General features: G+C 59.0%; 2 protein-coding genes across 6 annotated transcripts in view; both read left to right on the top strand.

Annotated features, from left to right (window-relative positions):
- The window catches only part of CHD4 (chromodomain helicase DNA binding protein 4), a 36,437-nt gene extending 28,660 nt beyond the window's left edge, over window positions 1–7,777 (top strand). For all 5 annotated transcript variants that reach the window (XM_056106844.1, XM_056106847.1, XM_056106848.1 and 2 more), the window contains 4 exons: window positions 17–149; window positions 5,827–6,022; window positions 6,938–7,101; window positions 7,190–7,777. In XM_056106844.1, the coding sequence (XP_055962819.1) occupies window positions 17–149; window positions 5,827–6,022; window positions 6,938–7,101; window positions 7,190–7,207 (511 nt within the window). In that variant the 3' untranslated portion in view covers window positions 7,208–7,777. The remainder of the gene's footprint in view (window positions 1–16; window positions 150–5,826; window positions 6,023–6,937; window positions 7,102–7,189) is intronic.
- An 826-nt stretch (window positions 7,778–8,603) lies between these two features.
- On the top strand, window positions 8,604–21,920 carry NOP2 (NOP2 nucleolar protein). Its single transcript, XM_056106861.1, has 16 exons — window positions 8,604–8,673; window positions 8,920–9,029; window positions 11,234–11,279; window positions 11,531–11,619; window positions 11,946–12,184; window positions 13,306–13,361; window positions 13,770–13,918; window positions 14,010–14,209; window positions 15,020–15,109; window positions 17,102–17,189; window positions 17,276–17,416; window positions 18,534–18,673; window positions 18,797–18,886; window positions 19,020–19,142; window positions 19,229–19,457; window positions 21,308–21,920. Exons 2-16 carry the CDS (start codon window positions 8,924–8,926, stop codon window positions 21,877–21,879), a joined length of 2,358 nt encoding a protein of 785 aa, XP_055962836.1. The 5' UTR covers window positions 8,604–8,673; window positions 8,920–8,923; the 3' UTR covers window positions 21,880–21,920.
- Window positions 21,921–22,208: the final 288 nt, after the last annotated feature.

Genomic DNA, 22,208 nt, shown 5'->3' with positions numbered 1-22,208 from the left:
GAGCGCTTCCCCCCAGCCATGGCTATGCCCGGTGGCAGGACATCCAGAACGACCCACGCTATGCCATCCTCAATGAGCCTTTCAAGGGCGAGATGAACCGGGGCAATTTCCTAGAGATCAAGAACAAGTTTCTAGCCCGGAGGTTCAAGGTGAGCTGGAAGGGGTGAGGGTCGGGGGTCGGCTTGATGCCAGGTGGTCACTGCAGCCATGTAGGGCAGAGTCTGGGACATGTGGGGGCCCACACTTGCTTTCGGTGCCCCAGATATCCTCCGCGCACTCTTCCCTGTGCCAGGGGTCTTGAATGACTTTAGGCCTTCAAGGCAGGTGCCACTGACCAGCTTGAGACTTCAATGGCTCTGTCATCTGTGACAGGGTTTGTTCCCAGGCACCTTTGTAGATTTTTTTTTTTAAACCAAGCTCTCCTCTACAGCTGAGCTACGTCCCCGGCTCCTGTAGTATATTTAAATATTAACGATTAAGGGACCGGATTGAGAGTACCGGAGGTAAAGCTCTTCTTGCCTTGCATGAGAATGACTCTGGCTCGAATCCCTTGGCACCATGTTACGGTCCCCAAAGGTCACTTCTGAGCACACAGCCAGGATAAGCCCCTGAGCCTGGCCAGAGAAGTGTCTCCAGCCCTCCATCACCCAGGAAAAAAGATACTGAGTGATCAGGACCGAGAGGCTGAAGGTGACTCTGCCTGATGAGTGACAGGAGACGCTGTGGGGGTGTCGGGGAACGAGCGCTGTGGGTTGGGGTGTTCAGGAAAGATGCCGAGGTGAGGCGGAATCGGATTACCGAGGAGGTGGGCCCTCGGGGGGCTGGTGCCACTGTGTGGGTAAGGGCGAGGAGATGCAGAGGTCAGGCTCCGCTTCCGGGGTTGCTAGCGCCAGGCAAGAGAGCGTTTCTCGGGACTGGAGAGAGAGGACAGTGGCTGAGGCTCTGGGCTTGCTCCCAGCACTGCATCGAGTCCCCCCCAGCACGGCCAGCAGTGATTCCCAAGTGCAGAGCCAGGAGAAGTCCTGAGCATCCACTGTGTGTGGCCCAAACCCCTCTCCCTGCCCCCCCCCCATTTTTTTCCCCCCCAGAAGTCAGGAAATGTCCATTGAGGGCACTTTGTGTTCAGATATGCTCCACATCCATGTGTGGTTCTTAAGCTGATGATAGGTGGGAGCGAGAAACACTCTCCTCTCCTAACAGAGCCGCCCAGTGTCGTGTACTGAGCAGGCAGGGGCCAGGGTGCAGAGAGGCAGAGTGTGTCTGGTGGAGGAGAGTGGATGGTTCCGTGAGCACCGTCTCCTGTATGAGATGGAAGCCCGCTAATTCACAGGAACGGTCTCCCGAGTTCAGACGGTAGGGAGGGCGCTCGCTGAGCCTTCGTGCACAGGTGTCACTGCAATTCAGTGCCCATGAGCGTGATGAGAAGTCATTGTCTAGAAACTGAAAGTTTCGGGGCTGGAGCGATAGTACAGCAGAGGACGGCACTTGCCTTGGACACAGCCAATGTGGGTTCGATCTCCGGCCTCCCATGTCATCCCCCGGGCATCGCCAGGAGTGATCTCTGAGTGCAGAGGCAGGAATCACTCACTCCTGTCCACAGTTGAGCGTGGACTGTTGTTTTAATTCAAGGACTGCTGGGTAGAGCACATCATAGGTGGCAGAGATTTGGGCATTTGGAAATAAACGAGAACCCAGTTGGACTGTGGAAGAAACAGCTTGTGTTGGGTGAGGGCGGGTGAGTTGGGTGTGAAGAGGATAGAGAAGAGGGAAAAGATGAGTAGGTGGATTTGGGCACCAGCTGGGAGAATTTGGACTAAACCTTGAGGGCAACCGTTGGGGGGGGGAGGGGAGACTTTTGAGGCAGCCTAGAGGAATTGGATGTGACTGATTCTAGAGCTTCTGGGCTGGAGAGGTGGACAGCACGTAGGGCATGTGTCTTGCTCCCTGCTGACCTGGCTTCAGTCCCTGGCACTATGTTGCTCCAAACAGCGCCAGGAGTAAGGCCTGAGCTGCGGGGTGTGGCCCCCAAAACCAGAGTCTGGGGCTGGAGTGAGAGTATCAGGGACAGGGTGCTGATACAAAGTTGATCCCTAGCACCCATAGGGTACCCCAAGCCTGACAGGAGTGATTTCCTCGCCCCCCAGAAAGAAAACAAAACCAAAACCAGCACAGGGGAAGTAAGGGCCCGAGCCCTGACGCTGGTGGTAGAAAGATAAGGGATTTTCAGGGTTCACTGATGGGTGCGGTCTGCAAACCTCTTTTCTGTTAAGGTTCAGTTGGCGCCTGGTTTAGATTCTGGGGGACATAGGATCTCTTGCAGCCCTCGGCCCTGTCACAGTGTGAAACCACCCAGAGGTGACAAACGGAAGGGGTCTGAGATGGACACAGACATCACTCGGCTCACGGGCTCTGTTCCTTGAACCAATTTAATTTTTGTGAAGTATCACCAAATAGTCTTGTTTAGACTCTTCCCTCCCCCCTTAAAAAACTGTTTGCTCTCAGTCCAGACAAGAAAGACCAGGCAGCCGGCCAGATGCCGTCGCCCGTCCCCAAACTTGCTGCCTTTGAGGTCCCGAAGAATGAGACTAAAAATAGCCAATGGAGAGCCTGAGTCATTGCAGGTTAGAAGATTATGGCAGATCAGGGAAGTGAGAAGGAGGAGTTGGCAGCAACGAACCAAGCCCCCTTGGAGGCACCAGAAGGTCCCCCTCCCACTTGGGTCAGCACCACGAACAAGTGGGATCAAAGGGCAGTCGGCCCTGGGTGGCTTCTGCAGGCCCCAGCATTAGCCCTGGGTGCTCCTGAGTAGGGCAGGGCTCTGGGGGAAGCTGGAGAAGAAGACCCAGAGGCTGATCCTGGTCACGCTCACCGTTCGGGGCCGGAACAGCCAGTGAGCGAATTCGGCTTGCAGATAAGACGCTTAGTCTGTAGGGGTTGTGCCGCCCTTGTTGGAAAGAACAACGGGCTGTTCTTGTACTGTCCTTATTTCCTTACCCTGCACTGATGGACTCTTTAAGAACCAGCGGGGGGGCTGGAGCGATAGCACAGCGGGGTAAGGCGTTGGCCTTGCACACGGCCAACCTGGGTTTGATTCCCAGCATCCCATATGGTCCCCTGAGCACTGCCCAAGTAATTCCCGAGTGCAGAGAGCCAGGAAGAACCCCTGTGCATCGCCAGGTGTGACCCAAAAAAGGAAAAAAAGCAAAAACCCAAAAAGCAAAGAACCAGTGGGGAGGGCGCTTGCCTTGCACACGGGCGACCCTGATTTGACCTCCAGCACCCTGTACGGTGGCCCGCTTGCAGTGGTGCTGAGCGCAGAGCCTGGGCCCCGAGCACTGCTGGGTGTGCCCCCTCCCCCCAAAACAAACAAAAAATAGTGGGGGTGAGGCTCAGCAGTGGAGCTCATACCCCAGGCTTGATATGAGGCATTGTGTCCCCCGTGCCCCCAAATAATAAGGTGGCACCCGAGCACATTAAGCTCTAGAACTTAGGAGCCAACTCTCTTTTCCCTTGGAGTAAGTTGCCGTGAACCTTGATAGAGTTCACTAGGTGGTGCCTGCAGGAGTGTTGGCTGCAGGGGCCAGAGCTGTAGCACAGCGGGCAGTCCCCTTGCCTGGCACCTGGCCAACTGGGGTTTGGTCCCGGGCACCGCATATGGTCCTCAGCACTGCAGGAGTGATCTGTGAACACAGAGGTAGGAGTAAGCCCTGGGCGTCGCCGGGTATGACCCCTTCCCCTGCTCCCCAAAGCCTGAAACAACAAAGGTATATTGGGGGAAAGGAAGTAGAAGCACCCCGTTCTATGCAGAACCTTCTAGAAATCAGCAGTGAGCCCAGATCAACCCCCACCAGAGCGCACACAGTAAGTATATTTGAATGTGTTGCTTACTTAGAGAGGGGAAGAAAAGGAAGAAAGGGGGTGAGGGAAAAAAAAAAACAATGGAAACAAGTTGAAAGAGCAAAATAGGGGCCGGAGCAATAGCACAGTGCGTAGGGCGCTTGCCTTGCACGTGACCTATCCAGGTTTGATCCCTGGCACCCACTCTGGTCCTGCATGCACCGCCAGGAGTCATGCCTGAGTGCAGTCGTCCAAGCAGCACCAGGCTGAGAACTGCAGCCTGCCGCCCCCACAGCCATCTCTCTAATGAGCAGTGAATAATGGAGCTGTGGGCCGGAGAGATGGGACGGACGGTGGGACACATCTGCTCCTGTTTGATCCCTTGCACTGATGGGTGTGATGATTCCCCCTCCCCCCTCCACACACGTACAAAAAGAAATATATATATATGGTCACGGTCCTCCCGTTGTTCATTGATTTGCTCAAGCGGGCCCAGTAACGTCTCCCTCGTGAGACTTGTTGTTACTGTGTCTGGCATATCGAATACATCATGGGTAGCTTGCCAGGCTCTGCCGTGCGGGCGAGATACTCTCGGTAGCTTGCCAGGCTCTCCGAGAGGCGGGGAGGAATCGAACTGGGGTCGGCCATGTTGGCCACTTGTAAGGCGAACGCCCTACTGCTGTGCTATCGCTCCATGTATATATTAATTTTTAATATTAAGCTGCTTACTGAGTAACTTGGTAGTGAAAGCAGTAGATGCGTGCATACACGTATATTTGAGTTCCGGGAGTTAGTTATACGCCAGTGGTTCTTAGCCACCTGTCTGCCAGGGTGGGCGGTCGGGACAGCTGCCTGCTGCCTTGTTTGTGCTTGTTGGCCTGTGACTGGTGTGCAGGAACATCACCCATCTACAGTTCTCCGGTAGATGCAAAGAAAAACCTTCAGGTGTTGACTCTTTTACCTCCGGAAGGTAGAACTTAATTCGTGGAATTGGAGCACAAGAGAATGAGGAGGGGAGACGCTCAGGACGGGCGCAGGGTCTGCAGGCTGGAGACCCGGGGCACTGCTGTGTGTGGCCGCCAAAACCAAGATGCGGAGAATTAAAAGGGTCAGGAGTTGGAAAGACACGATCCCTTAAGGGGGAATAAAGAAAAAGGCCGTGCAGGGGTCTGGGCTGTAACTCGGCAGAGCACCGGCTTTGTGAGCTGGAGACCCCCAGTGTGGCACCACACACATACAGCAGTGTGGGGACCCAGAGACGTGGGCCAGGTCAGGCATGGGGCTGTTAGCTCATGGTTCCCTGAGCTAACGGGGTACAGCCCCGAGGCCCCCAAGTACCACCACGCCACCCAGGTAATCCTGGCACCACAGGGCCCAGGCAGCACTGGTTCCTTGGTGTGTCGCATTTAACTCCCAGCCCGGGAATCACTGGAGCACTGTGTTAGGAGTCCACCTCCTCCAGTTAGAACAAAGCAGGCACTGGGGAGATGGCTCCTGGGTACATGCTTTGTGTGCACACGGACCGGAGTTTGGTCCCCAGTGTATGTGCCCCTTCCTGCACACCATGCATAACCCGAGTGGCCCCTGAACACCCCTAGTGTGACGGGTGCCCACACATCTCCTTACAACATTGGGCGCAGCCGGCTGAGTAGCAGCTGGGCCTGGTTCCCTACTAGTAGGAGCCCCCCAAAATGTGCTTACTGGGGAACCATACCCGGGTTCCATAAGAGACTGAGAGGGCCGTGAAAACAAAGCAGAAGGGGGCTGGAGAAAGAGGACAGCGGGCAGGCATTTGCCTGGCTCGGTCCTCCAGCACCGGTGTGGGCCCCCAAGCCAAAAAGAAAGAAAAGAAGCCAAAAGTGAGTGTGGGAGATGGTTGGAGTGAGCAGAGCACGGGCCAGCCCTCATGCCCCTTGGGGGGTGCCCCAGAGCACCAGGCCGTTGAGGGAAGGGACAGGGGTGTGGGTCTGACGCCCGTCTCTCCCTTAGCTCCTGGAGCAAGCCCTGGTGATAGAGGAGCAGCTGCGCCGGGCAGCGTACCTGAACATGTCCGAGGACCCGTCCCACCCCTCCATGGCCCTCAACACCCGCTTTGCCGAGGTGGAGTGTCTGGCGGAGAGCCATCAGCACCTGTCCAAGGAGTCCATGGCTGGGAACAAGCCAGCCAACGCGGTCCTGCACAAAGGTAGCCAGTGGCCCCCCTGCCTCGTGCCGAATTCCGCTCCCCCGCCCCAGACGCGCTGCCTCGGGGGTTCCAGCCCTTGGCCAGCGCCCCTCTGTCGGGGAACCTGTGAGCTGCTGGTTGTCTCAGAGGCAACTGAGGACAGTCGTTCTTTGCTTCTCTCCATGCTTAATATATTCAAACTCTCGGAGGTGGAAGAAGCCGAAAAAGATAGTGGCAGCTGGGATCCCTGAGGGGTGACTTCAGGTGATCCAAGAGCCCGGCGAATCCTCAACCCCTTTCGTTGTGGGAGTGGGGGGGGGGGGGGGGCCGAGGAAGGAGAGAGAACGGTTGGAAAGGGACGGGGGAGACCCGGCTTTGATGCGCGGCATCTTGTGTGGCCCCCTCTCAGCCCGCCCGGGGTGATGATTCCTGAGCAGTCAGAAGTAAGCCCCAGCATCACGGGGTGTGGCTCCAAAGCGAAACCGAAAGATCAGGATATTGGGGGCCAAGGAATGGTACAGTAGATAAGGGCCAACTGGGGTTCAGTCCCAGCACCCTGTGTGGGCCCCTGAGCTGCCAGAAGTACGTGCTGAGCACCGCTGGGTGTGGCACAAAAACCAAAGACCCGGGACATGTGGAGGCAGAGAAATGGTGCAGTGGGTAACCTTACCCACTTGTGCCCACGTGGCTGACCAGGTTCAGTCTCCAGCACCTGTATGGTTCCCTGAGCCACCAGGAATAAGCCCTGAGCACCGCCCCCCCCCCCCCAAAAAAAAACGCCCAAACCCAGTGGGAACCATTTGGAATTGGAGGCGTGTGTGGCCAGGGCACTCATGCCCACGGTGGCCAGTGATGCCCAGACCCTTGCGAGGAAGCCAGGGGCCGCTGTTCTGCTTGGGAGTCACAGCTTACCCCCTCTTCCCCGCGCGCGTGCAGTTCTCAAGCAGCTGGAAGAACTGCTAAGTGATATGAAAGCCGACGTGACGCGGCTCCCCGCCACCATCGCCCGAATCCCCCCAGTCGCCGTGCGGCTACAGATGTCCGAGCGCAATATTCTCAGCCGCCTGGCCAACCGCGCCCCCGAGCCGACTCCACAGCAGGTAGGACCCGCGGCCCGGGCGGCCGGGCGGGGCTGGGCGCCCCTCCCGCTGGCTCAGCACCCCTGACCCTGGGCTCCTCCCCCCGCAGGTAGCCCAGCAGCAGTGAAGACCCAGACCCCCGAGACCACCGCCACCGCTGAGCAGTGACCGTCCTCACCTTCCCCGGCCCGGCTTCTCCTCCTGCCCCATCTTCCACGTCGCAAAGGAACAGCCCCCTGCGCACGGGGCGGGGGCGCGGGCGGGGCGCCCGCCCGGAGAGACGCGCGGGCCGTGCGGGAGCTGGCAGGCCGCGCCTCCCGCCGGAACTCCTGTTACGCACAGACTGTGGTGGGCTCCCGCCAGGCTTGAAGAAAACCATCTGAACTTCTTCCTCCTTTGGGTTTTATTTTATTTTGTGTTTTCTTTTCTCTCTCTCTCTTTCTCACGCTCTTTTTATTTTGTTTGGGGGAGGGGTATTCAGAGTGGGCCGGGCCCCTGGGCGAGACACAGCTACCTCTGTTGGCATCTTTTTAATACCAGGAACCCAGCGGCCCCAGCCACTGAGCGGCTCGAACGGAATAAAGTGGAAAAACAAAAACTTAAAAAAAAAAAAAAGAAAAAAAAAGGAAAAGAACCAAAAGCATAAAAAACCACAGCAAATTTCTTGATGAAAACTGAAAATAAAAGTTTCCTTGTATTTTAGTGCTCTGGCTGAGTGGGTGTAGGCGCAGGTGAAGGCGTGGGCGCGCGCGCAGGCGTCCCTGCGGGAGGGCAGGCTCGCTGCGGGGCGCGCACGCCCTGGGGCAGGACGGACTGGAGATGAAAGCGAGAGCTCGCGGCGGACTGGACGGCTCCACCGGCTGGCTGGAGGCGGGCGCGGGAGGTTAGCGCAGGGTGGACCGCGCCCACCCGAGGGACAGGGCTGGGCTGGCGGGCCCGAAGTAGACCTCCGGAGAGAGGCGGGGCGGGGGGGGGAAGGCAGGCTGCCGCCGGGAGGAAAGTGGACGCGAGGGCGTGGGTGTCCGGAGAGTCCCGCCGTTCCGCTCAGGGGCGGGGGCGGAGGTGGCTGGCGGGGACCGGTTTCCGGCTCGAACCGGCCGCGTGGCGACGAGCCAGAGCCCTCCGGGGAGCAGCCGCAGGGGGGGCGGGGCGGGCGCCTTCCCCCGGTCTCCCCAGGCGCGCCCCGCCCCGCCCCGCCCCGCCCCGCGCGCCTTCCCCCGCCTTCCCCAGGCGCGCCCCGCCCGGCGAGCTTTGCCCCGCCCCGCGCGTCTTGCTCCGCCCCGCCCCTCGCGCTTTGCCTCGCTCCGCCCCGCGCGCCTGTCCTCGCCCCGCCCCGTGAGACTTGCTCCGCCCCGCGCGCGCCTGCCCCGCCCCGCCCCGATTTGCCCCGCCCCACGCACCTTGCCTCGCTCCGCCCCGCGCGCCTTCCGGGTTCGCTCGCCGACCGGAAGGAGGGCGGGGCCGCGCCGTGTGCGCCTGCGCGGGCCGCCCGGCCGAGAGTGACGCTCGAACCCTCCCTCCCGTGCACGTGGAGCGCGGCACCCGCACCCAGGGAACCCCCCCCATCCCCCGGCGGCTTGGACCCGCTCCCAGGTGAGCCGCGGCCGCAGGTGCGCATGGACGGAGTCGGACACCGGGGTGGTCGCCCCGGCCGGGCCTGGCGCTGGGGGGCGCGGGATCCCGGGTCCCCACGCGGGGTGAGGGTCAGCCCGGGCCGCGGGGCCTGGAGGGGCAGCAGGCTCGAGGCCGTGGTGGAGGCGATGCTCCCCCAACTGCGCCAAGGCATCGGCGTCTGCGCGCGCCCCCCGCCCCGACTCACGGCTTTCTCCCCCCACCCAGGACCATGGGGCGCAAGCTGGACCCCACGAAGAAGGAGAAGCGCGGCCCGGGCCGGAAGGCCAGGAAGCAGAAGGGCGCCGAGACCGAGCTGGCCAGGTTCCTGCCCGCAGGTGAGCCGCCCCCCGCCCGCGCCGGTCCCGCCTCCCGTGCCCTCAGTTTCCCCAAGCTTCACCCCCTGTCTGTGCCGGCGAGCTCTTCGGGTTGTTAGGGGGGCGCGAGACACCGGGCGGCGTGTCCACGGGCCCGTGGCGAGGCACCGATGCGTTCCCACCAGCGCAGGGTTGGCAGTTTAAGAGTTTGCTAAGGAGATTTTATTTTTCTTGTTTCTTTGCTTGGTTAGGGTCTTCGCGCCACACCCGGTAGAGCCCCGTGCTGGCTCCTGACTCTGCACTAGGGGCTACTCATGGTGGTGCTTGAGGGACCATAGCCGGTTGTGGGGGGGAGAACCCAGGTGGGATGCACCTGTCCTGCTCTACCATTCCTCTAGCCCCTAAGCAGAGTTCTTTTTTTTTTTTTTTTTTAAATTTTTATTAGTGACACACCATGAGGTACAGTTGTAGACTTACAAATATTTGTGCTTGGGTTTCAGTTATACAATGATCGAGTACCCATCCCTCCACCGGTGCCCATTCCCCACCTCCAGTGCTCCCAGCGTCCCTCCCATCCCCCACCCCCACCCCACCCCCGGCATGGAGACAGATTTGTCTCTGCGAGGATGGAGAGGATGCAGGTCTTGGCTCCCGTAGGTTGAGGAGTTTGCAGGGATGGCGGAGGAGAGCAGGGCAGGGTATTTGCTAATAATTCAACCTCAGATTGTGGCCCCTTGTGATGAGTTATTAGATGCTGAACCCTTCCAGCATTCTCTGTGAATTTGTTCTCTTTGCATCCTGTCAGAGAAGCACTTTTTTTCTTTTAAAAATGGTTATTGTTTAGTAAGGTTATTTGTAAGGATGTTAGAACACAGGCCAGAGGGATAGTACAGCGGTTAGGGCATTTGCCTTGCACGCAGCTTACTGGGGTTCAATCCCGGCATCCCGTGTGTCCCTTGAGCATCTCTGGGTGTTTGACTGAATAAGCCAAAAAAAAAAAAAAGGGACAAAAAAGAACATAGACCGGAGAGAGAGTACAGTGGGTGAGGTTCTTGCCTTGTGCCTTGCTGGCCCAGGTTCGATCCCCACTACTACCCCATATGGTCCCACAAGCCCTGCTGGGAGTGATTTCCAAGTGCAGAGCCAGGAGTAAGTCCTGAGCATATCCAGGTATGCGTCTGCCCCCAACATCATCCCAAAAAGAAGGAACACTTTTTGGTTCACACTAGTATGTGATAGTGGGGTCCATTTGCAAACTCAGGGAGCTTAGGGGTTGAGAAATAGGATCTGGGCAGATTGCGTGAGTCCACAGGTGAACATGAGCGAGGCCCTTCTAATTTACCTGCATAGAGCTTCCAGTGACGGGCCTGAGACTTCAGTTCTTTTGTTTCCTGGAGAGTGAACAGCAGCAAGTTATAAATGAGTATCTGCTTAAGTCGGTAGCCTAAAGAAAGGGGAGGGGGGCTGGAGCGATAGCACAGTGGGTAGGGTGTTTGCCTTGCACGCGGCCAACCTGGGTTCGATTCCCAGCATCCCATAGGGTTCCCCGAGCACTGCCAGGAGTAACGCCTGAGCATCGCCGGGTGTGACCCAAAAAGCAAAAAAAAAAAAAAGAAAAAAGAAAGGGGAGAGTTAGTACAGTGGGCAGAGTGATTGCCTGGTACGCGTCCAACCCTGATTCCATCCCCAGCACCCCATAGGATCCCCTCAGCTTGGCCAGAAGTGGTCCCTGAGCCCAGAGCCCGCAATAAGCCCTGACCATCACGAGATGTGGCCCAAAGATTAAACCAACAGCAACAAAACGCAAGAAAAGAAATTCAGGGATAAGGATGGCATTTTGAATCTTTGGTATCAGAGCGTTTGGGAAGTTGGGGCTGCAGTGATGGTACAGCGGGGTGGGTACTTGCCTTGCACTGACTGAGCAGGCTTTGATCCCATACGGTCCCCCTCCCCGGGCACCGTCAAGAGTAATTTCCTGAGTGTGGAGCCAGGAGTTAATCTTGAGCATCACCGGGTGTGGCACAATAACAAAACAGAAGATTGGTGAGGATGTTGTTGGTTGGACTCAGGAGTCTGGGGAGGCCTGGTTTGGGTTGAAGGAGGAGGATCTCTTCTGTGACTCTGGGAGAAGCTCCGGGGTGTCTCTCTCTGCTCCCTTTTCTTATTCTCCCCACTTTGATTTCTTTGACTTTGCCCTTACCCCATCTTGCTTCTTCTCTTTACAGATGGTGATGAAAATGCCAAGCGGCTGTCCAGCCGCGCCCGGAAGCGGTGAGTGTCGATGTCCAGGCTTTGGTGAGCCAACTTGGGTTGTTCTCAACCTGATTGGGACCAAGCCCCTGCGACTGCGCATTTTGTGTCATCTCCCCAGGCCTCCTCTCTGTGGCCACATAATCCTGGTGTGGTCATGCTGATGAAAATGGGTGGGGGTGGGGAGGGGGGTAGGTCCACATGTTTTCCTGCGATGGACATGGTAGGGCCTGGGGCTATGTTCTACGTCTTCATTCCTAATGTCTCTGCAGGGCGGCCAAGAGGAGGTTGGGGTCAGCTGAAGCCCCTGCAACAAATAAGCCCCTTGGGGCCAAACCGATGCTTGGAAAGCTCTCGAAAGGTCCGTGGAAGTAGTGACTGGGTGATCTGGGAGGAGGAATCTGGAGGTGGATGCTTTTTAGTTACTTGGTTTTGGGGGGCACACGTGGCTGTGCTCAGGGCTCACTCCTGCCTTTGTTTGCACTTGGGGATTACTTGGGGACACATCTGGGGTGCCGGGAATTGAATCTGGGCGGCCACATGCAAGGCAGGCGCCTTACCCGTTGCGCTGTCTCTGGCCCGAGGAGGAGTCTGGGTACTGGGGTGGGAAGGGCTCTGGGGGGTGGGGACCAGCCTCAGCAGGAGGGATGAGACAGGATTCCTCAGAGCTTTGGGAACTCCCCGCAGGAGCTGTCCAGCAGCCCAGTCCGAAGGGAGCCCAGGCTTTGTTCCCTGCTGCTCGGGCCAAGAAGCGCCCAGCACCAGCTCACAGCAGCGAGGATGAGGAGGAGGAGGAAGAAGAGGAGGAAGAGGAAGAGGAGGGTGTGGTGACCCAGGGGGACCTGTGGGGCTCTGACGACAGTGATGCTGATATGATCGATGACTACGGCCTCGACTCGGAGTCAGAGGATGAAGATGATGAAGAGGTGAGGTTTCTCTCTGGGCTGCCCCAGAAGGGATCCTTGCCCTTGAGTCTCCTTCTGGGGCCTTGTGGCTGACCCTGCCTAGTGCCAGAAGCCTGGGTAGAGGGGAAGGAAGAGACTTTCTGCGTCCCATCGACGCGCCCTGCCGTGTCTCCTCTGGTACCCGTGGGCTTCAGAGAGCTGTGGGATGGGTTTGAGTGGGGGTTATTTTGTTTGGGGGCCACACCTGGCATTGCTCTGGGGTTCCTCCTGGTTTTGCGCTCAAGAATCACTCCAGAATTACTCCTGGCAGTGCTCAGGGGACCTTTTGGGCTGCTGGGAATCAGACCCAAGTCGGCCACGTGCACGGCAAGCGCCCTCCCCGCCGTGCCGTCTCTCCAGCCCCTGCAGGATAGAGATTTTTACCCAGTTTCAGTTGTCTTTCGTCTTGGGGCCCCTCCTGACAGTGCTCAGGGGACCAGAAGTTGCCAGCCCAGCCCTACCCAAACTTGATGGTTTAACTTGATGTATGGTGCTTTGAGGGCTGGAGCAATAGCACAGTGGTAGGGCATTTGCCTTGCGTGCGGCCAGCCCGGCCGAGCCGGGTTCGATTCCTCCGCCCCTCTTGGAGAGCCTGGCAAGCTACCGAGAGTATCTCGCCCGCACGGCAAAGTCTGGCAAGCTACCCGTAACGTATTCAATATGCCAAACACAGTAAAAAGAGTCTCAAAATGGAGACGTTACTGGGCCTGCTCGAGCAAAATTGATGAACAACGGGAGGACAGTGTTGACATACTCTTATAACTACCACCTTGGTTGTTTTCAAACTATCTCCATGGTGTTTCTAGGCTCTTCCTGGCTGTGCTCTGGAACGCCCCCTGGTGGTGGCCCCTGGCGATGCTTGGAGATCACGTGGTGCCCGGGATCTCACTGGGGTCACCTGAGTGGGCGAGGCGAGCACCTCCACGCCTCTGCCCTGGGCTGTTTTAGAAGTTTCCAATGGAGAGCGAGGCCCAAACCTAGAGGAGCAGTCACACAAACCCATTCTGCCTGTCCCTTAGTCGCCACCAGGACTACTGTGCCTGTCCTGAGCAGGGAACAAGTGTTAGGACCCATCTCTCTCTCTTTCTCTCTCTCTCCTTTAGCTGCTGCCCATTGAAAAGGCTGCTCGGAAGCAGAAGTCCCAGGAGGCTGCTGCCGGGTGAGTTTGCTCTCGTTTGTTTTATTGGTGATTTTCGGGTCACGTCCGGTGGGCTCAGGGGCCACGCCTGGCCCGGTGCTTGGGGCGGGAAGCCTTGCGGTGCTGGGGAGGTTAACTGGACCTCCGGCGTGCAAAGCCTTTTTGGTGCACGTGCTTTGCCCGTTGAGACCTGCTGGACGAGTTCCAGAAACTATGGAAGGAGCTGGTGGACGACGGTGGGGGGGAGGGGCACCCAGGGGTGCTCAGGGCTGGCTCCTGGCTCTGCACGCTTCGCAGTGTCTGGGGGCCCATAGGGGTGTCAAGGACTCGACCCAGGGTCAGCCACTTGTGAGGCAAGCGCCCTGCCTACTGCCCCCTCTCTCTCTCTCGCTCTCTCGGACTGATGTCCTTTTTGATGACCGTGCCTAGTGACTGGACTGAGGAGTCCTCTGACGAAGAGGAGGAGCCGTCCCCTGAGACGAGGCCCCCGAAGGATGCCGGGGACTCTGCCGGGGACCTCCAGATCAACGTGGAGGAGGATGCGTTTGTGCTGCCCCCTGCTGGAGAGGCAGTGCAGGATATCCTTCTGGCCCAGGAGGATGGGGCAGGGAGGGCCGGGCCCCTGGCTGTGGCCTGTGGCTGGGCTGTCTTGGTCCTTAACCGGCCCACATACCCAGGCGCCCGACCTGCAGCGGGTTCACCAGCGCATCCAGGACATCGTGGGGGTGCTGCGGGATTTTTCCAGCCAGCGCGAGGAGGGGCGGTCTCGGGCCGAGTACCTGAGCCGCCTGCAGAAGGACCTGGCCATCTACTACTCGTACGGCGACTTCCTGCTCGGCAAGCTCATGGACCTCTTCCCCCTGTCCGAGGTGCGGCCCTTCGGCCTCCGCCTCTCGCGTCTTTGGTCTTGGTTTCGGGACCACCCCGGGCTGTGCTCAGGGACCACGTCTCACAGGATTGGGGGTTGGACGGGTGCCGGGAATCGACCTGGCTCACTTGCCTTGGGTACAGTGCCTGCTGTACTAGCTCTGGCAGCCTCACGATCATGATCACTGTCATCCTGTTGTTCATTGATTGCCTCGAGCAGTCACCAGTAACGTCTCCTTCGTCCTAGCCCTGAGATTATAAAGTGCCATATTCAAGGCTCTTTCAGGGTTAGGAGAATGAGACCCATCATTGTTACTGGTATTTGGCATATTGGGTATGACACAGGAAGTTTGCCAGACTCTGCTGTGTGGGCAGGTTACATTTGGTAGCCTGCCAGGTTTCCAAAGTAAGCATGGGATAATAAGATGTCACGCAGCCACATTTGCGGCCGTGCGCTTCCGGGAGCTGGGTTTTGTAGTCTCTGGGTCTTGGCCGTTGATGGGATTATACAGCACCAGGGGGTCAGTTGGTGGGTGTGACCCCTGCCTACTGGAAGATGGAGGATCTGGGTGGAGGACGCTCAGCCCTGATCCGAGCAGGCTTGGAGATCTCAGTCCCAGGACCCGCATGCCTTTGTTCCTCTGCCGGTACCTTCATGGTGTGGAGAGTGGTCTCAGCATGGTGGTGGCTGGTTCTGGAGGTCTTCGGCTGCCCGAGCTTTGCTCAGGGCGGGGAGGAACACTCGACCCGCCCCCCTCTCTCCCGCCCTCCCTGGCCAACCTGACTTTTCCGGCTGTCACCCGCTTTGGCAGCTGGTGGAGTTCTTAGAAGCCAACGAGGTTCCGCGACCCATCACGCTCAGGACCAACACTCTGAAGACCCGGCGCCGAGACCTGGCCCAGGTGAGGGCTGGGCTAGAAACTCAGGGAGTTGGGGGGGTTGCCGGGGACCCCTCTGTGCTGTCCTGGGTCTCGGCCAGGCCGCGGCCTCTGGGTCAGGCAGGAGGGGGCTGGGGGTGCCCGTTGGCTGCCCCTAGAGGAGGAGTGCAGCCAATCCTGCCCACAGACAAGGACTCGGGACCCGGGTGCGAGGGATTGTTTTCCAGTTTGGGGGCCGTTTCCCGCTCAGGAATGGACTCCCCCCCCCCCCCCCAGAGGTGCTCGGGACCATGTGGGGTGCCAGGGCCCGAGTGGGATCTGCTGCCCTCAGGGCGGGCGCCTTAACCCCTCCTGTACCCTCTCCGCCCAACAAGTGCGCCTTCTCAAAGCCCGTTATTTGCACGGCTTCTGGCTCCGGTGACCCCCAGGGACCCGCCTGGTGCTCAGAAGTGCCCCCACTTTGACGCAAGGCTCCTTCCCCGTTGTCCAGCACCCCCCGGGGACAGTACCCTAGCTAGCCCCCACTTTGGGAGCTAAAGCCAGGGGGCAGAGGGAAGAGACCCCCGAGGAGGGGCGGGTGGGAGTGGCTGGTCTGTGTGGGTTTTGCTGTGGTTCTTGGTTCCAGGCGCTGCTAGCTTGCTGCTGTGGCCTTTTTTTTTTTTCACTTTTTTTCTTTTTTATTGTATTGAATCACCGCGAGATACAGTTACGAAGCTTTCACGTTTGAGATTCAGCCATGCAATGATCAAACACCCATTCCTCTACCAGTGCACATTTTCCACCACCAATGTCCCCAGTATCCTTCCCCCCCGCCCCCCCATATCCTACCCCCATTACCCTCCCCTATCCCAATCCTCCCCCTGCCTCTATGGCAGACAATTTCCCCAAGACTATCTCGATTTGGGGGGGGCGTTATGTTTTGCCCGAATTTTTCTGCCACCGTTCAAGCCTGCCTGCCAGGGACAGACTCTAGATAACTTGGACTGGAGCCATAGCACAGCGGATAGGGCGTTTGCCTTGCATGTGGCCAGCCCGACCGAGCCGGGTTCGATTTCTCTGCCCCTCTCGGAGAGCCCGGTGAGCTACCGAGAGTATCTCGCCCACACGGCAAAGCCTGGCAAGCTACCTGTGACGTATTCAATTTGCCAAACACAGTAACAACAAGTCTTTAAAAAAAAAATGGAGACGTTACTGGGCCCGCTTGAGCAAAATCGATGAACAACAGGAGGTCAGACAGACAGACATTTTGAGTGTCATGAGAGTTGGCGCGAAGCAGACCTGCGACCTTCTCTGCTGCCCTCACCTAGGGGCCTGGCCGTGGGTCGAGGCTGAGCCCAGGGCTGCGCGTCTCCCTCTGAGCTTCCTCCCTGGCCCCAGGACTGGGCTTTTGTATCTTGTATCTCTGTCTTTTTTCTGGGTCTAGCAGCCTAGGGGGGTTTTTAGGTTGTTTTTTTTTTTTGCTTTTTGGGTCACACCTGACGATGCACAGCAAGTCACTCCTGGTTCATGCACTCAGGAATCACTCCTGGCAGTGCTCGGGGGACCCTATGGGATGCTGGGAATCGAACCCGGGTCGGCCGCGTGCAAGGCAAACATCCTACCCGCTGTGCTATTGCTCCACCCCGGTTTTTAGGTTTTCATTCCTTTTTTTTTCTTTTAAGTGTTTTTTTTTGGGGGGGGGAGTGTGGGGGGAGGCACACCTGCCGTGCTCAGGACTTAATCCTGACTCTACTCAGGGATCACTCAGGGTGGGACTCGAGGGACCCCGTTGTGGTGCTGGGGTTGAGCTGAGCTCGGCCACATGAGAGAGAAGTGTCCTACCCGCTGTCCTGTGGCTCCTATAGTCGAAGTTTGGGGTTTGGGCTTTTTTGTTTGTTTTCAGGTAACACCCGGCAGGGCTCAGGGCTCACCCAGGCGCCCTGAGCCCAAGGATGGGGCTGGGGGGGGCCCTTGGTGGGGCTGGCTGGCTCCGCTCTCCCCACAGCCCCTGCTCATCTCCCCGGCTTCCACCTTCAGGCACTCATCAACCGCGGCGTTAACCTGGATCCCTTGGGCAAGTGGTCCAAGACGGGCCTGGTGGTCTACGACTCCTCCGTGCCCATCGGTGAGTGTGTCCCGCCCGGCAGCCCTGCCGCCCTCGCCTGTGTGCCTGCGTGGGCCCGTGTGTCCCAGCCTGCTCCTCCTCTCCAGGCGCGACCCCCGAGTACCTGGCCGGCCACTACATGCTGCAGGGGGCCTCCAGCATGCTGCCCGTCATGGCCCTGGCGCCCCAGGAACACGAGCGCATCCTCGACATGTGCTGTGCCCCCGGGGGCAAGACCAGCTACATTGGTACGGGGTCAGGGGGGCGGGCGGTGCGCGTGGCTCGTAGTGGTTCCTGGGCTCTAGGGTCTGCGGGGGTCCCGGCCCTGAATGTACCTGTAGGTGTCCCTGGGGCCCTTGGCGGACCCTGGTTTTCCCGCCGTCCTCTGAAACGGGGCCGGGATCGTGCCAGGTTTGAGGCTGAGCGAAGGTGCTCAGGGCCTGGCGGGGTTAAGTCTTGAGCACGGGGACGTTGTAACTGTTTTTATGAAGTTCTTCTGGTGGGGGGCGGGGTTGAGCCGCACCTGCCTATGCTCAGGGCTTCCTCCTGGCTCTGCACTCGGGAATTATTCCTGGTGATGCTTTGGGGGCCCTGTGGGATGCCGGGGATGGAACTGGGTCAGCTGCACGCAAGGCAAACACCCTCCCGGCTTCAGGGTCTTGTCACTCATAGGTGCGAGGGGCCGGAGAGATGAGGACAGTGAAGGCACTTAGACGGTGCACATGGCTGACCCGGGTTTAATCTCTGGCACCCCATCGGGTACCCCGAGCCCTGCCAGGAATAATCCCAAAAGAAGGTGTGGGGCTGGGGAGAGAGAGCGCAGAGCTCGGGGCCCCCAGCAAATCCCCGAGCACTGAGAGGGAAGGGCCTTTTAGCACGCCTGGGTCCAGGCCTCCAAACCCAGGAACAACTGAAAAGAAGTCAGATGTTGGGGCTGGGGTGATAGCACAGCGGGGAGGGCATTTGTCTTGCACGTGGCCAACCTGGGTTCGATTCCCAGCATCCCATATGGTCCCCCCGAGCACCAGGGAGTAATTCCTGAGTGCAGAGCCAGGAGTAACCCCTGCGCATCGCTGGGTGTGACCCAAAAAGCAAAAAAGAAAAAAGAAAAGGAGTGAGATGTGCAGTAAGAACTGGAAGAGCTGGAGTGGGGGTACAGCAGGGTGGCACTTACCTTGTGTGTGGCTGAATCCTGGGAACCACATGGCGTTCACCAGACACCCCCACGGGTGATCCCTGAACACAGCCCCGGTGGCCCTCTGGGTGGCCAGTGCAGAGCGGGGAGTGGCAGGCCTCCCCTGCCGTCCCCTGGGCTGGGCTGGGCTGGGGGCTGCCCCGTGAAGCCGGTGCCCACCTTCCCCTCAGCCCAGCTGATGAAGAACACGGGCGTGATCCTCGCCAACGACGCCAACGCGGAGCGCCTGAAGAGTGTGGTGGGCAACCTGCACCGCCTGGGGGTCACCAATGCCATCGTCAGCCAGTACGACGGGCGCCAGTTCCCCAAGGTGGGTGTCCACGGGGGCCCTGCTCGGGACACAGAGACTTGCCCCAGGGACATCACGACATTAGGGTGGGGTGGGGTCCAGTTCGCTCACGCCAGGGTTCCCCGCCCACACGCCCTTTCCCAGGTGGCTGGGGGCTTCGACCGTGTCCTGCTGGACGCCCCCTGCAGTGGCACCGGTGTCATCTCCAAGGACCCGGCGGTGAAGACCAACAAGGTGAGGAGTTGGGCGGGGCCGGCCGTGGGGGGTGAGGGTGGGGATGGCGAGGGGGCTCCTTAGGCTGGCGGTCGCTGACCGCTTGTCCCCAGGCTGCCTTTTGAATAGCCACCCGGCGTCTGTCCCCGAACAGGATGAGAAGGACGTGCTGCGGTGTGCCCACCTGCAGAAGGAGCTGCTCCTGAGCGCCATCGACTCGGTCAGCGCCACCTCCAAGACGGGCGGCTACGTGGTCTACTGCACCTGCTCCATCATGGTGAGCTGTCGGCCCCAGGCCGGGGGGCGCGGGGGCACGGGGTCCCCCGGGCCAGCGCCGACCTCCCACCCCTCTCCCGCCGGCAGGTGGAGGAGAACGAGTGGGTGGTGGACTACGCCCTGAAGAAGCGGAACGTGCGCCTGGTGCCCACGGGGCTGGACTTCGGCCAGGAGGGCTTCACCCGCTTCCGGGAGCGGCGCTTCCACCCGACGCTGCGCTCCACCCGCCGTTTCTACCCGCACACCCACAACATGGACGGGTTCTTCATCGCCAAGTTCAAGAAGTTCGCCAACTCGCTGCCCCAGCCCCAGAAGGGTGAGCGGGGGGATGCCTGGGACCCTGTCGAGCCCACTGGCCCCGCCAGGAGTAAGCCCTGAGCACCACTGGGTCACGATCACGATCATCCTGTTGTTCGTCGATTGCCTTGAGCAGGCACCAGTAATGTCTCCTTTGTCCTAGCCCTGAGATTCTAAAAAGTGCCACATTCAAGGTTCTTTCAAGCTTAGGAGAATGAGACCCAGCATTGTTACTGGTATTTGGCATATTGGGTACGCCATGGGGAGTTTGCCAGACTCTGCCGTGTGGGCAGGTTATATTCAGTAGCCTGCCAGGTTGTCCAAAGTAAGAATGAGATAGTAAGATGTCGCGCGGCCACACGCTTCTGGGAGCTGGGTTTTATAGTCTCTGGGTCATGGCCATTGATGGGATTACCCGGCACCAGGGGGCCAGTTGGTGGGTGTGACTCCTGCCTACTGGAAGATGGAGGATCTGGGTGGAGGATGCTCAGCCCCGATCCGAACAGGCTTAGAGATCTCAGCCCCGGGACCCGCATGCCTTTGTTCCTCTGCACCACTGGATGTGGCCTCCAAACCCAAAAGAATAAGAAAAAAAAAAGAATGAACTTTATTTTTTTCCTTTTTGGGTCACACCCAGTGATGCTCAGGGGTTCCTCCTGGCTCTGCACTCAGGAATTACTCCTGGCAGTGCTCAGGGGACCATATGAATTGCTGGGAATTGAACCCGGCTCGGCCGCATGCGAGGCAAAAACCCTACCCGCTGTGCTATCGCTCCAGCCCCTGGGTTAACTTTAAAAGCATGTGTTAAGGGGCTGGAGCCACGATGCAGGGCAGGGCACAAGGCGCTGGCCATGCACTCAGCTGACCCCAATTTCATCCCCAACACCCCATAGGTCCCGCCAGCCCTCCAAAAGTTAGTAATCCCTAAGCACTGCTGGGTGGGGCCCTCCACCCCACCACTCCAAAGAAAAAAAGCAGGAACACATATTTAGGGCCAGAGAGAGCTTGGCATGAGGGGTGGCCCAAGAAAACATAAAAAGCCAAAGAGTCTTACTGTGTCGGTCACTGTCTTCAGAGTTTGGTTCGGCTCACCTGCATGCCTTATTGCTGGGCGTTTCCTCAGAGCCCACCTGGGAGACTGTGGCTCCAATTTGGAGACTCTTCTAGCTTTCAGGCTAGATGCCACCAGCATCCCATATGGTCCCCCGAGCAACGCCAGGAGTAACCCCTGTGCATCGCCGGGTGTGACCCAAAAGGGGGGGGGGGAATGCTGCCGCCATTCCCTTGGCATCTCCTTAGCTGGACATATGTGAACGCAGCCTCCTGTAAACCATTTTAACCAAGACTGGGAGACTGAGAAGGAATCTTTTGTTGGTTGGTTTTGGGGCCACACCTGGTAGTTCTCAGAGGTTACTCCTGGCTCTGTTCTTGGGGGTCACTTCTGGCGGTGTTTGGGGGACCATATGGAATACTGATTGGCTGCATGCAAGGCAAACACCTACCCACTGTGCTCTCGCTCCCCATGGTTTTTTTTTTTTTGCTTTTATGGGGTCACACCCGGTGATGCACAGGGGTTACTCCTTGCTCTGCACTCAGGAGTTACTCCATCTCGGGGATTATATGGGATGCTGGGAATCGAACCTGGGTCGGCTGCATGCAAGGCAAACGCCCTCCCCACCGTGCTATTGCTCCAGCCCCCGTCCTCTCTCTGATGCACATTTCAAATGCAGCCCGGAGAGCCCAGGCCAGCTCCATCCTGGGGGCAGTACTAGATGTTTCCCAGTACCAGGTGTTCATGCATTTAGCAGCCTCCCCAGTAGTACTCCCGGCAAGATGGTGTTCTCAGACCCTCTTTCATTTCGACCCCAGGAGATTCCGCCACGGCCACCCCGGAGTCGTCTGCTGTGAACGGTCAGGTGACCCCCACGCCCGAGAGCCACGGCCAGCCTGCCAAGAAGGCTCGAGGGGCCCAGAAGGGAAAGCAGCAGGTGCGGGCAGGCCAGCGTCCCCAGAAGGCCAGCTTCCAGAAGCAGAGCGGCGCGTCCCAGGGGACAGGCTCCAGCTTGGCGGCCGAAGCGCCCGACTCAAACGGCCAGCTGCCCGGCCAGCCGCAGGTGCCCAAGAAAGGCAAGCGGCAGCGCCCCAAACCGCGGGCCTCCCCGAAGCCGGCGGCCTCGCCCCAGGGCCCGCACCAAGGCGAGCTAGCCCCGCTCCCCCTCGCCGAGGAGACCCAGGCCCCTCGCAAACCAGACCAGGATGGGCCTGCTGGAAAGATCCAGGGGAAGAAAGCGGCAAAGCAACGGTGGCCCAAGAAGGCCAAGAAAACCGCCTTCCAGAAACAGAACGGCACCCCCAAGGCAGCAAAGACTCCACACACATCCCCCCATGCTTTCAAACGGCCCCCCGCAAAGAGAAGGAAAACCTCCGTCCCCGGGCAGTAGGCAGCCCCAGCGGCCCTGGCCGGATGTGGAACTCTACTCCCCGCCACCCCCTGCCCCTCAAATGAATCTGTATTTTCTCAACCCACCCCCCTGGCTGTTGTGTGTTTCTGTGATCCTAACCCAGTCATCCCCAGCGGCTGGGTTTCTTGGATGGGGTGGGGGTGACAGGACAGACTGGTTTTGCCGTGGTCCTCTGGGCGGAGGTCGTGCACGGTAGCACTGCTGAGATAGAGAAACCAGAGGATGCTTTTTTTTTTTTTTTTTTTTTTGTCACACCTGGCGATGCATAGGGGTTCCTCCTGGCTCTGCATTCAGAATTACTCCTGGTG

Source organism: Sorex fumeus, unplaced genomic scaffold (genome assembly GCF_029834395.1).
Source record: "Sorex fumeus unplaced genomic scaffold, SorFum_2.1 ptg000148l, whole genome shotgun sequence".
Lineage (NCBI taxonomy): Eukaryota > Metazoa > Chordata > Mammalia > Eulipotyphla > Soricidae > Sorex > Sorex fumeus.
This window is presented reverse-complemented; position numbering and strand designations above follow the sequence as displayed.

Excerpts from the sequence above, each read along its gene's own strand:
- NOP2 (XM_056106861.1), top strand. The coding sequence starts at position 8,924 with ATGGGGCGCAAGCTGGACCCCACGAAGAAGGAGAAGCGCGGCCCGGGC. Across the intron at positions 19,143-19,228 it reads ACTGCACCTGCTCCATCATG|GTGGAGGAGAACGAGTGGGT; the intron begins GTGAGCTGTCGG and ends TCCCGCCGGCAG. Across the intron at positions 19,458-21,307 it reads GCTGCCCCAGCCCCAGAAGG|GAGATTCCGCCACGGCCACC; the intron begins GTGAGCGGGGGG and ends TTTCGACCCCAG.